This window comes from Rhododendron vialii, chromosome 7a (assembly GCF_030253575.1).
Source record: "Rhododendron vialii isolate Sample 1 chromosome 7a, ASM3025357v1".
In the NCBI taxonomy this organism is placed as follows: domain Eukaryota; kingdom Viridiplantae; phylum Streptophyta; class Magnoliopsida; order Ericales; family Ericaceae; genus Rhododendron; species Rhododendron vialii.
Window position 1 is genome coordinate 5,388,583 of NC_080563.1, and position 14,599 is coordinate 5,403,181.

The 14,599-nt window shown below is 35.8% G+C and overlaps 1 protein-coding gene across 1 annotated transcript; it reads left to right on the forward strand.

The window, feature by feature from the left end:
- Nucleotides 1-5,823: 5,823 nt before the first annotated feature.
- On the forward strand, nt 5,824-12,445 carry LOC131334197 (uncharacterized). The gene is made up of 2 exons (XM_058369109.1): nt 5,824-5,927; nt 9,943-12,445. The coding sequence occupies exon 2, from the start codon at nt 9,959-9,961 to the stop codon at nt 11,432-11,434; it is 1,476 nt and encodes a 491-aa protein (XP_058225092.1). The 5' UTR covers nt 5,824-5,927; nt 9,943-9,958; the 3' UTR covers nt 11,435-12,445.
- Nucleotides 12,446-14,599: the final 2,154 nt, after the last annotated feature.

Sequence of the window (14,599 nt, forward strand, 5' to 3'; positions counted from 1 at the left end):
TAACTGAATTTCTATATATGTTAATGAAATGATTATTAACCTACAGGAGTTAGATCAATATATTGATCACCCTTGTTCACTTTAATTCATGGGAGAGATCATAGGGTCAATGTCTTTCAGAAATAAAGATTGATAATTCTTTCGTCCTCTGAACGGAGTTATTTTTTCCCTTAGTAGGCTATGAGTTGGACTCAGTATGATTATGTTTATCTCCCATTTGATGTAATTCAGAACTTTTATTCTTCTACCACTTCAATAAAAACAAAATGATTATCAAGTAACATATATATATATATATATATATATATATATATATATATATATATATATATATATATATATATATATATATATATATAAATGAAGAAGTATCTTATTAGTAGAGCTTCTCAAAACTCACTATCTAAATATTTCATAAAAAGAAATCATATATTTACAGTTCTTTGAATAATTTTAGTTGATTAATCAAAAGCTGAAGCTACACTAATAAAAAATATTGGCATAACTCGACCCTAGGCTTTAGACCCCTGGTCTATCCTTTGGGTTTCAGGTCCCGTTCCAGAAACCTTCTTAAAAAATAAGCAGCTTATTTCACATTTTCAAACTCAAAAATAATGTAAATAAAAAATAATTTTTTAATTTTTTTTGCACCGTATTGAAGATCTCAATGAAATCTATCAAACAAGATCTATAGTAATAGAAAAATTATTTACGTAAGCACATAATTTTTAAACTTGAAATTATCTTTTTAAAAAATAAATACTTATTTATCGTTCCGGAACGGGCTCTCAGTCTTGAGGGTAAGGTCATGTGTTCGTTCTGATAGTGCAACGGTCAACCCAACGTTGTAGTAATCCAACTTTACTATCATACTAATATTAGTCTTGTCGTCTGAAAAGGAAAAAAAAAAGGAGGCCCAGGAAAGATGATAAATAAATTGTGACACTGATAGCAAAAATCTATGACACTGACAGCAAAAATCTATATGAAACCTTATCCTGACCAAAAGGAAATTAAAGAAGGAGGAACACAATGATTCAAAAAGAAAAAAGAAATCATTCTTTTACAAAAGCTAAGAACCCTTGATCTTTATTTTATTTCTTTAATTAGCTAATCAATCATATGGAGTATATGATTATATTATGGGAAATGATTTTACTATTCTCTTTTTGTTAACTATATTTTTCTGCAAATGTATTTTTACATCAAAAATACACAATACACTTGCAGGGGAGTGATATTAACAAAAAATGAAGTGACAAAATCAACAGCCTATATAAAAATACACTTGCTGAGGAGTGTCGTTAACAAAAATAAAAATGACAAAATCAACAGCGTATATCATTTACAAAGATGTGGGGTCAAAAGTCTTTCTATATGGTAGTGCTATGTATATATAATTATATAATGAAAGATGCTCGATCTCTTTAAAAACAAGTAATTATAAAAAATTAACACCTCCGAGAATGACGGAGATTGTCCAAATCACGTGTCTTCATTTAAAATTATATGCATAGTTTTAAAAGGGGAGTGATTTTGTCAGTTCTCTTTTTGTTAATGTCATTCCCATTTATGTATTTATTAGATGATTTGTTTTGTGAAAGAAGGAGAGTGACATTAACCAAAAAGAGAATGACAAAATCGATCAATTCCCTTCTAAAGCTTAAGAATGCGGGGAGCATAATTTTTTTAACGTTATGTTTTTCAATAACGAACTTTTAACAAGTATACGTGTTTCACCCTTCCGCGTTCTCATTCAGAATCCATTATGGATGCGTGCTGCAACTGAATTTATATATCAATAAAATTAGCAATTAACTTAGGAGTGTTTTGGCTAAATAAGCTAATTGACTTTTTTTTTGTTTTTATTCAATTTTTTTTTTTTGCACTTGTTGGTTCCGCGTCAAATTTTTGTGGATTATTAGTTAGTTTTGAGAGCATCGGAAAAGTATAAAATTGTGGTCCAAACTTTTTTTTTTTTTTGAATACAAAAACCAGCCAAAAGCCAAATTTTTTGGCTTTAATCCAAAAAATTGAGGGTAGATCACAATTTTTTACTTTTTCGATTCCTCTCATCTAGACGAACCAAATAATTTACAAAAATTTAATGCAAAACTAACAAATGTGAATATTTTTTTGAATAAAACACCCATTAAAGTCGCCAAAGCTGAATAGCTTGGAGAAAAGAAGTATATAGATAGAGCAAGCTGCATAACTTGGAGAATCTTTGCTAACCGTGCAACAAAACAAGTCTCCAGCACAACGACACCTTTAGAAGTTTTATTAGAGTTAACTTTTAATCTTTGAAATTGTAATAAAGATTAGAGTTAACTTTTAGATAAATCACTGAAGAATAAGAACAAAAATGGAAAAACATGAGTGAAAATAACAGTTCGCCTTTTTTATTGAAAGGCACATGCAGTTCTCAATTATTATTTGAAATAAAAGCGAAAGTACATAGAAGAAGACATAGAGTTGGGTATTAAGCTCCTTATTTTTTTTGGTAAAGTAGATGTTAATGTCATCTTTTTTTGCTGGCCACTATTAATTCATCTAATTGATCGAGTTGTGGCTGATTTGACAAGCCGATTATTAAAGGTTATGTGGGAGACAGAATGATAGAGAAGTGGTGGATGAGATCAGTAAAGAATGAATGATTAGCTAAGAAATACTCCGTCCGTCGCATTTTAAATGTCTTTTACGGAGATTCGTGCATTTTCAAATAAGAAAACATTTATTTATTTATTATTTTTTTATTTCTTACACCAAATTAAAGTTCTCAATCAGCACTTTAATTTGTTGTAAGAAAATAAAAAATAATAATATGTAACAATATATTTTTTTGAGATTTGAAATTGCACGTATTCCCGTATGGCATGTTTAAAGTAGAATGTAAAGAGTAGTATTCCCTCCGTCCTATTTTTATAGTCCATTTTCGTTTTTCGTGCCGTTCTTTCAACGTTTATATCTTTCAATATGAATCTCAAAAAATATGCAATATGGATATTGTTTGATAGTTCTCGATTAAATCTATAATACAAAGTTTTCAAAATTATGAAAAACATTGTAGATTGAGAGATATAAGCGTTGAAAGAACGATACGAAAAACGAAAATTGACAATAAAAATGGGACGGAGGGAGTATTTCGATACTGTAGTTAATGTGGGGGGATGAAAGTGGGTGAATAAATAAATCATATGAGAAATTACTTAGTCACCCTTCCATAATTTTGCAGTGGGAATATAAAAAGGACTTGGACTTCGAGGGCTTTGAGGGCACATTGGTAATTGCCCACACCCGGCCAGATAAGCTTACTATATATAGGGTGTGGGGTGAGATAATTAAGCTAAGAACGTGCAGGATTCTTACCTTATTCGAAGGATAAATAATACTCCGGGTGCTAAGGGCGAACCAAACACACCGGATGAGAAAAGATCCATTCTTAGCTTATCTCGAACCCACCCTTATCACATTCTCTTCGATCTACCCCAGCAAACAGGCCGCAAAGTGTATATAAAAGGGGTGAATGGATGATCCCCGCTTGATCCTTGTCTTTCATGACTCGTAGTACTTGGATTCAATCTGCCTACACTCATTTTTTCAAGGTTAATAGATCGAAATAAAAAAAAGTATGAAAGGTAAGACAACAAACCCAACTACTACTATTGTTTTCAATTTCTATAAAAGAAAAAAATTATTTCCCAAACCCAAGTGGTTTCGCTTGCGGTTCAAAAGCACAACAAAATATCGTGATTTGAAAAGTACCAATACGGTTGTTGTGATCCGCCTTGGGGCGATTCTCTGCGAGGCTATTTCCCACCCTACCCTAAAAAGACTACTAGCTACTTGAGAAAGACTTCTCGGTGAGAAAGCATGAGCTTCCAGTAAAATAGTCTATAGTTTTCAATTTTGATTATTTCATCTTGATAGGTTCAATGTCAGTATGTTACTTTCATTCTTTACTCTTGATGGGCATTTCACTGTATGTTCTTCGTATCTTTAAATTCATGCGTTGATTGCATGAAAAATTTGTGATTTTTAATATAATCCGAAAACTCATCTCTAAAGCCTCTAAAACTTGGCATTAAGTCTTCAATGGAATAGGAAGCAAGATTGCACCTTATTTTAACCCAAATAGATAATATGAGTTTGATAAGAACAACCATTTTACCAACGTCTGAAATTGTATTTTTGAAAATAAGATCATTTCTTGGTTTCCAGATAGACCAAAGAATGGTAGAAAGGGTGGTATTCCAGCATATTTCCTCCAAACTGTGAAAAGTATTGGTCCCTGGCCCACTTGTAATTACGAAGGATTGAATAAAAAGAACACTTTATAAAAGAAGAAGATGCCGATTAAAAAAATAATGAAAGAGGAGATAATTTCAATTGCTAAAAGCTTCACTTTACCCTTCAGGCCTCTGGCTTCTTCCACCCTCGTCTCTTTCACCTAGATCTCCAATGTCTTCCTTGTCTTTTTCAATATTAAAACGTAGTATCACCTTTCCTTTATTAGAGGGAAAATTTTCATTTTCTGAGACTTTTAAAGTACAGTAAATAACTTCGACATGATGCCGGATTTTGCCTCTCCATGACCTACCAGATAAATGTCTCAAGGGTTCTTGCTGAAGCTGCTTGATTGTGATAATGGTTGTTTCTGTTTATCGATCTCCTAGTGATTTCATTCAATCTTTCGGTGGATGTATTTTTTAATTTCCTCCCTTATTTTCTTTGGCCTTCTCTATGATTCAAGTCTTTTCTTGTATAACTAGAGTAGGCCCCTTCTATGTACCCTTTGTCGAGTTATAATAAAATTTTATTGCCGATAAAAAATAAAATAAAATAAAATAAAACTTCAGTTGATAGATCTTACTCTCATGCACGAATTTCAAATGAACAAGTAAATTGGAAATAAAAAAAAAATGCCAAGATATTAGCTCTAAAATCTATTAACTTTCTTGGTTTTAGTTTTCTATGTTTAATGAAACCTTGCTCGAATGCTCGATGGTCAAGAGCAACGGTAGAAGTTGATGTATTTGCAAAGTTTTATACTTTTAAAACAAATTCATTTGGACTAATATATTTTCTTTTATATTTCTAAGAGTATCTTCACTCCTTACTCAATTTTTTACCCAAAGAACAGTAAAAATTTGGTAAAAACTTGATTTATTATTTTTTTTGATCTATTGGTAAAAACTTGATTTGATATGAAGCAATCCAATGGGCAAATGCAAATCTAGACATAAATTTGAGTAAAGGTTTCATTAATGGCATAGTTGTAAATTTGAGGGGGATAAATTAAATAGCCTTCAAAATTTGAGTAAAACTCAAATTTGGTATGAGTTTGAGTAAGGAGTGGAGTGGTGTTTTAGATGATTTTTAGGCCCCGTTCCGCTTTCTCAAATAAATACTTAAAAATAAGAACCTATTATCAAACTTAAAAATAATGAGCTTACGAAAATAATTTTTAAATTTTTTTTGCAGGGTTTGATAGATCTCATCAAAATCTATCAAACAAAATTCATATTGCATATTTTTTTTTTCAGAGAGCATATTATTTTTAAACTTAAAAATTACAAATAAGTACTTATTTCTTAAGGGAGGAATCTGGACCACTACTTATTCGAGTTTGAGTTCAAATTTGAGTAAAAAATGAAAGATACTCTCACACGTGTATCCTTTCATTGATTTTTTACTAGTAGTACTAGCTAATACGTACGTAGTAGTGTATTCCTTACAGTTACAGTTACCCTTCACAAATCCTCAACTCCTACTAGTTACTAGTATAAATTAGATGTGCTCCCGTTGCACTGCTAAATTATACTCTCTCTCTCTCTCTCTCTCTCTCTCTCTCGCCAGTGACTTTCCAAGTCTCACAGCTTTCCAGTAGTTCACCCTCAGACGGTCAAAAAGTATTGTAATTCGCGGTATGTACTCTCTCTCTCTCTCTCTCTCTCTCTCTCTCTCTCTCCATATTCCGATGCTTTGGAAGTGAATTTAATAGTACTTGCGAGTAATGTTGTTGTCACATTTGGACCGAAGTGAAGGAAGTTTATATACTACTGTCCAAAAAAATAGCTCTCGCATATGTCGCAGAGATTCCTGTGATGTAGTGAGAGGATTGTCATGTAGTACATTAATTAATATCCTGAAATTTTGCTCGAAAGTCTTTTTATCAGACTTGTTATTGTCCAAATATCCCCTAGATCTCTCTGGAAACCAAGATCTCATCTCTTAAGGCTGATTTCGTCAATTTATCACCTTCATATCGTCTAATTTTGTCCAATTTTTGCGAATCTATAATTGTTCCGTTAATTTATCATCTCAAAAATCAATTTAACGCGTCAAATCAGCTTATAATATCTCATTTGTATATATTCGATAAATATTGTCTGATATCAGCTCATACCGTGATTATATCGCATGTTTAGCAAAGTACCGTTACCAGCTCAATATCGCAAAAAACATAACCTATCACGGATGGGATGGGCTCCTCTCTCGGGTCATATCCATTCTGCAGATAAAACAATCGAGGTGGTGATGACTTAAATTCCAATCCATTTTGTTCGATTATTAAACCGAAATAGCATTTATAGTCAAAGTCTTCGGTCACTCACAACTCGGTTATCCACACAAATTTTAGAACGATTGATTTCATCTGTGGACATAAAGATCGTTCCACGAAACAACTTTGTTTAACTTCTCTACCTAGATAAACAGGCCACGTACAGGATTCCATAGTTTCGAATTTCGCGAATTGACTCTCGATAAAAATTCGTCGCAAAATTCATCACAAACTTCGCAACAATCAATTCCCAAACCTTTTTTTTTTTTTGCAAAAGTTAGTATTATTGAAATAGTTAGATTAGCATCTTGAAGGAGGAGTTGAACTCCTAGCCTCCTTTCCCCTACCACCTAAGTGCACGCCTAATGCCGTTGGGCCAAAGGACTCTTGGTAGATTCTCACAAACAATTATTGATGTGTAGAATATATGCTGATCGATTTTCGAATGGGCTGAAAAAAAGAAGTTAATCGATTTAGTTTAAATGATTTGCTACAGTGTAAGTCTTGAATTTCATTAGTCTAAAGTTATGAACCTCATTAGTCTCTGGTATTGAAGACAATAATACTTCCTTGTAACTTTTATCGACACATTGTTATGATCATTCATTAGTGATGCATATTATGTGAATTTTTGTCCAATCACTTGTGACCTAGCATTATGAATATTTGTGGCATTAGTTATAGTTGCTTGTAGCAAGTATATGAGACATTGTAGCTACACACATCTTTTAAACTTCTGAATCATTGCTTATGAGAATTTTCTGTGTAACGACCTACGCCAGCTGACCTGCTAACCTTTAGCCTAATTATGTGGCTCAAAAAATTAATCTCAAGAGTGACAAATTAAACCTAAACCCATTCATTAAAAAATAGACTCAATCCAACCCACTTATTAGTTGGGTCAAGATGGGTCTAACTCATCTAATTCATTTATTAATTAGGTTTAATTGAATTTTAATTGGGTTAACTTAAATGACTCATGCTTTGTATGGTTTGTGTTTTGAATTTTTTTTTGAAAAATAGTAAGGATAATAAGTGAAGAGAGATAGAGAGAGAAATTTTAGAAGTAGAGAAAATCTAAGGGGTATTTTTGAAAAATTCTTTTTGAAAATGAAAGAGAACAAGGCATCAATAAGTCATATGAGTATAATCCAATAAGATTGGCATGTGAAGTCTAATGTTGACGATGAAATTGGAGCAATAAGGACAGAGCGTCTCATAGTAGAGATCGAGCGCGACCTTTCCCTTGTCCTCAGATGCTCCGGCGGAAACCGATGGAAAATTGGAAGACGACAAGGCGGCGACGGTGGGGCGGGTGGCGGTGATGAGCAAGAGTAATAACAGCAAGGGATGATGAGAAAAGAGGAGAGAGAGTACTGGGGAGGAGACTCTCTGACGAGAACCCATTGAAATTGGGAATCTGCACTTGGGAAGGAGATGGCTAACTTCCAGTCCACCACTGACCACACAAACGAAAGGGGGAATTGGTAGTATCGATTTTTTGGACGAACCAGAGGAAATTGGTTCTTCAATTTGGGTCTGTTCTTCTCTGCAAAAAAAAAAAAATTAGGAAATTCTGTTGTTTGAATTTTATTTCCCTGGGCTAATTCTGAAACAATTTTTTTGCATGAAGAATTTGAAGAGGTGCGATGGAGGAAGAATTGGGAGAATTTGAAGATTTTGAAACTATTTTTAGTCATTTTAAATTTTACTAGTATATATGTAATCGGGTTAATAGGCGGGTCGAATTTGCTTTTAAATAAATGGGTCGAGTTGGGAATGTGTAATTACAATCATAGTTAATGGGTCTAAATGGGTCAATGACCCATTAAATCCCTAATCCACTAACAACTTATCCAATTTGACATAAATCCGTCCATTTGCCACCCCTAATCTCAAGTCATACATTAGCTTGTCGGAATCACTTATATATAAATCATTTCCTCTTCCCACCGATGCGGGACTAGATTTTCACAATCTTCCCTCCTTATGAAGCAGCGTACTTGTTGTATTGGACAGCAACTAATTCCCAAGTAATTATGGTGTAACACTTAGTTCTGTACAACACATAATCATGCTCATACTACACAGGTGGCCCGTACTATATATCTAGAACTAGGGTTGTACTTTAATACCAACTTACGGAGTACTATACAGGTGGCCCCTACTATATAGGTAGAACTAGCTGTAACGACGTCCAATGCCAGCTGACCTGATAACTCTTTGCCTAATCACATTTTCCTCTTTAAACTTGTTATCCATCCATATCAACCACAAAACAAACCAAGTATGCGTGTGTGTATTCCTCTTCTGAATAAACCATGTACTCATTTCCCCTATATCCAACCCAAAATTTATCCCGCAAACAAGTGGCTATTAAAGTAAGCGAGTTCGAAGTCCTCCCTGACCTAACTAACTAATTAAACGAACTTGAACAAAATTTGATTGAGTCAAGATATACTTGGGCTCGCGCCACTCAGAAGTTTTTGCCCCTTGTTAGACATAGTTAGAAGTGCTCAAAGGTTCGAAGTTGGACTGCTTGAGGTGTTAGGTTTCTTCGCCGGAGTTTGTGGCCGGCCCAGTTTCGGGGCGATAGATCTGCGTTTGTATGTTCAAATGACAGTGTTTTGGTGCTAACCCCACTTGCTATTACGGATCTCCCTACCCCTGTGATAATCCGAGTCTGTTAGGTCGGAAAACAATATTTGGGTGATGACCTCGCATGCTGACTAACGAGGATTTGGGCTATTGGGTTGCTTTTGTTGTTGTATTTCAATTATGTTTTGGTGTTCTTCTTCTTCTTCTTCTTTTTTTTTTTTTTGCGCATTCAATCCATTATTGAAACACGAAACAAAGGAATTCTTAATCTTACATAAATTACTGGACAATGAAATATACAGCGTGATCTCAGAGACTCCCATACTCGGTAAAATAAATTCCAATAAGACTAGAACTTGCTGATTAGGGCCTGTATTATGTCCATAATGGCCCATATCGGCCGTAACCGGACCTCACCGTCATTACGTATCGGCCGATGCCGTTACGTATCACCGATAAATATACAATTTTCCTTCACACTGCAATGTCAGCCGTAACCTACCAATACATATTAGCCGATACCATTACGTATCACTAATATTTCAAACCACGCATGGGTGATGGGTGTGCTATAATACGATAAGTGACAATCACGGGAACTCGCAGAGGAAAAAAGTTTAACCCACAATCGTCGTTGCCTGACCTATATACTGTCAAGAACATACAAATATATAGTCACCGTTCAAGAAAAAAGAGCCGCTCAAAAACCATACAACTATACTAGTTAGTAATGTGGTTCAGTGGTTTCAATTTTACTATTGTTTTCTTTCTCATTGCAGCATAGAAGAAAGAACCATGCCGTGCTACCGGATCTGTGAGTTCAGCAAGAAGTCAGATGACAATGGTATGAGAAACCTGAGGGCATGGTGGGAAGTATGGGATCTGAGGATTCTAATTCTCTACATCCTCATTGCTCAGTTATACCTTCATTTCTTCGGACGACTCCGTAGAAAGGGTAAGTCAGTGTTGATGATGATTGTGAGCGTCTGGTTAATCTACTTATTTTCTGACTTGTTGGCAACAATTGCTCTTGGAAAGCTCTCCAAGATCAAAGTCGATGATAACAGTAAGGACGATTCCATCAGGCCAAAGGGAAATCCCATCAAGACAATGGGCGAGCAAGCTCTTAGGGTGATGTGGGCACCTCTGATCTTGTTCTTCCTGGGGGGTCCGGATACCTTTACCGTCTTACGCATTGAGGAAAATCAGTTGTGGCTGAGACACCTTATAGGACTTTTAACCCAAGGCTTAAGAACAGCTTATGCACTGATAGTAACCTGGAATAATAATGGGTTGTCTCTTGTGGCCCTGCTGGTGTTTGTTCCTGGTATTATCAAATATGGAGAGAGAGTGTGGGTAGTCAGGTCAAGATCCAATGACTACAAGGGTTTTGTGAAGTTAGATTTAGCCACAATTGACAAAATCAGTGCTTCGCTACCAAATACAAACCTAGTGCTCCTAGCCTATTCCTGGTTCCAGACCTTGCTGCCTCATAATACAACTTACAAGTGTGATCCGAGCGAAGTGAGAATTTTGGTGGCAAGGTTCCGTGACTCACTTAGAATTACGGGTAGTTTTGATGCTTTCAAACTGATTGAGATCGAGTTGGGTTTGATGTATGACATGCTCTTCAGCAAGGTAGGCACGATCTTTACCATATGGGGAAGCATACTTAGATTTCTTAGCTTCTCTTTGATTTTTTCTGTGCTTGTGATATACATAAAGTGCGACAAGCCTCTCGGGCATTTGAAAGGTGATCATATTATAACCATCATTCTGTTAGTTGGAGCCATCTTTTTAGAGATTGCTGGCATTATTGTGCAACTTGTTTCGGATTGGGCCTTGGTTTGGGCATGTAAGAATGGAAGTAAGTGGGTTACTTCGGTTCTCTTTCTACACGAATTTCTATTCTATAAAAGCCAGAGGTGGTCTGGGGTAATGGGGCAATTCAGTTTGCGGGATTTCTGCGAAAACTACAAGCCTACTGTGTGCAATAGGACGTGGGAGTGGCTTTTTGGCAGGGAAAAAATGTTGAAGAGATTCAGCTCACAGAAGAGTCCAGACCAACAGCTGAAAGATATAATCATTGGTCATCTTCGCGAGAAATCAGAGAGAGCTGCAGTTGTTGATACTCGACAAACTTCAACGGATACAGCTACGGATGTCAATACTTCCCAGATAAAACAAAAAATGTTGAAACGGACCATACGGCGCAGGTTTCAACTGAGAAGGTTGCAAATGTTGGTGATCAGTTGCTGGCTTCAGAAGTGAAAAGAGGTGAGTGGACCCTTTCAAGGTATGACCGTGGGCAGCAGTTCAAGTGGAGTATTGAACTAGAATTTGAACAAAGTATCGTCGTCTGGCATGTTGCTACCGATGTTTGCTACAAGTCGGATCGACCTAAAAATTTTGGTAAGAATGAGGTGAAGATGGAAGTGGCCAAAATACTCTCCGACTACATGATGTATTTGCTTGTTGCATGTCCTGATAGATTTCCTTTCTGCAACAAATACAACCGGATTATGCAAGATTCTGCTGATATGAAGAAACTTTTCGATGGAGGAGGATCAGTATCGTCTGGACTGGAAGGAGTTGAGAGTAAAGGCAACACCAGAGGATCGGTATCGTCTGGACCGAAAGGGGTTGAGAATAAAGGCAACACCACCGATACCACAATGATGAACAAGGCACAAAGACTTGTGCAAGGTATGAAGGAGAATCTGAACAGGTGGGATATCATCGGCAGCATGTGGGTTGAGATGTTGTGCTATGCTGCGAGGACATGCCCGGTGAAGAACCACATTCAAGAGCTTCGACATGGGGGGGAGTTTCTCACCCATGTCTGGCTTTTGCTTTTCCACTTTGGCATAACGAAGAAGCTAGAGAGAAGTAACTCTAGCCTGAAGGATGAAGAAGACAGCGGGGTAAAAGGTGCCGGTAGCACCTTACTTGAAATTGAGGGGAATGAAGTTGACAATGGTCAATACGTTCAAGGGATACAAGCTACTAAGGAAGAACTTGAGCAGAATAAAGTTGAGGGTTGGACGTCTGATTGGATTTCGTAATCGAATGGGAGAGAAATTATGTAAAATTGTAGTAATGTTTGTATTTATGGTTTGCTTCTGAAGTGTGTTTGCTTTTAGGTAATAACAGTGTAAAATTTCAGGACGGGTTGGTCTGAATGCCAGTTTGTGATATATTAATGCTGTGTAATTGCTCGATCAACTATTGTAACATTTGACAGGATGAGTGAATGAAGAGAAATGTATGTACGTTGAAATCCACACTTACCAGCTCTCTTTATATACACCTGGAGAAGGTTCCCGGGCTCTACTTGCAATGTCTTCTAATGCCGGTTTCAAATCTGCAGAATTGTTTTGAAGATGATAACCCAACCATGTTTTCCAATCCTATTATTTTACAACCACACACACACAAACATCTTTTGATGGATTCCACACACACTGAAGGTATAGTGTACGTGGGTCCCAATGTGAATATGTGTGGATTTGTGTGAATGTTTATGTAAGTATTTGTGGTTGTAGAATGATTGTTTCTTGTCTTCTCTCACCCCAAAAATAAGAGGGAACAACATAGGGCAAAAGAGTGATCACAAGAATAGCAAAAGAGGTCTATTGCAATGTCCAAAAATAGAGTGCAAATTCTATCCACCTTAGGTGAAAAACTTGGGCTTTCCATCACCATCAATTGTGTGCCTTATCGTGCGTATATAACAGTAATCTGAACCGTTCATCTTGTAGGCCGGCTCGTATAGTAGTATATCTTCACACAAAAATTAGCTTTTATTGGACATGGACATGTATATAAAAAATTGAAGTTAGGTTTAAAAAATCATCAGTCGATAAGTTTAAGTTAAACTATCCATAACGGTCTAGTTTGTAAAGGAAAATTTAATTTTTGATACACCTATTCATATCCGATAAATATGATTTTTTGTGTGAATGTACTACTCTGTGGACCCTACAAAATGAACGGTTCATATTACTGAAAAAAATACACTGTTGGGGTCACAATTCGTGGTGGAAACCATGGGGTTTTCCACCTAAGATGCAAAGAATTTTAACTCTTATAACAAAAAGTCTTACACGAGTCCAACCAGATAAAATTTTGCTTTCGATTTTTCTTTTTTGTGTGAGTGTTAGAATTGTGGCTCATATGTTACATATGAAGAGATACTTAAGTGTTTTAGAAATAGGTCAGTGGCCCAAACGGAGCGAAGCGAAATATGTCTAGTTTTATTCAACATATATAACATTTTATAAAAATAATAAACAATTACAAAACAATTGAAAGAATATTACGTGGTGTTCGGACAAATAAGCCAAAGTGGCTTATTTTTTGTCCTTATTCAAATTTTTTTCGTATCACTTGGCTTATCCTCATTTTTTTGGGGATTATTGCATCTCCATGACAAGAGGAATCTAAAAAGTATAAAATTTTGATCAAAATCCAATATTTTTTGAATAAAGACGAAAAAAGTGACTTATTGGCTTATTTTTGTTTGGGAAAAAAATTGAAATGGTCCCTGTAGTTAAGTGTTTGTGTCAACTTAGTCCCTGTAGTTGTAATTTGCTCGATTTACACTCTGTACTTTTCATTTTGTTTCAATTTGGTCCAATTACTAACCGCCGTTAGTTCACCGTTAGTCCTTTTAACAACAAAATCAAATGGCTCCCTTTTTTAGGGTTAAAACAGTAATTCTTTCATTCCCCTCTTGCCCTAATATTAGGGATGTGCACGGTTCGGGCGGGTCAGGTTTGCTCCCGAACTCGACCAAACATGTCGGGTAACAAATGTTTTAGGCCCGCAAACCGAATCGAAAAGGGGTAAGAACTGTCCGCGAGCCCGATTCTTTACGTAAAAATTGAATTAATCTTTATGAATTGGTCGGGTCGAGTAAGAAACACACCAACCTGGACCCCGAACCAAAATCTGATTTTTAACAGAAAATAAACCTGTACTCTTCCGAACCACATGTTCGACCCCGCCTGAGACCCTTCGAGTCGGGTCGGGTTGGGTCCGCGGGTGAACGGATTTTTTGCATAGGCCTACCTAATATACCTCTGAACCAAAACACAACTCATTCTTTCATTCTCCATTAATAAGGAGGCACTTAAGAAGAGATTTGGTTATAGTTTTCTGCAAAAAGTTGCCCTTCAATTCAGCATTTTTATGAACAGCCATGAGGTAACATAACCACTGGTATTGTCTACCTGTTCAACTTGTGAACAAATACTGAGATGTCTTATTTTTCTGCATAGTACTAAAAATGCATATAGAACCATGTTCAAAAGTCACAACATGATAAAGAACCATATCCAAAAGTCAAAATATTACATGAACTCATGCGTTGTTCAGCTAAATAAGTCAAGTGGCTTATTTTTTGTTCTTATTCAATTTTTTTCGCATTTATTA

Coding starts and splice junctions, on each gene's coding strand:
- LOC131334197 (XM_058369109.1), top strand. CDS start 9,959: ATGCCGTGCTACCGGATCTGTGAGTTCAGCAAGAAGTCAGATGACAAT.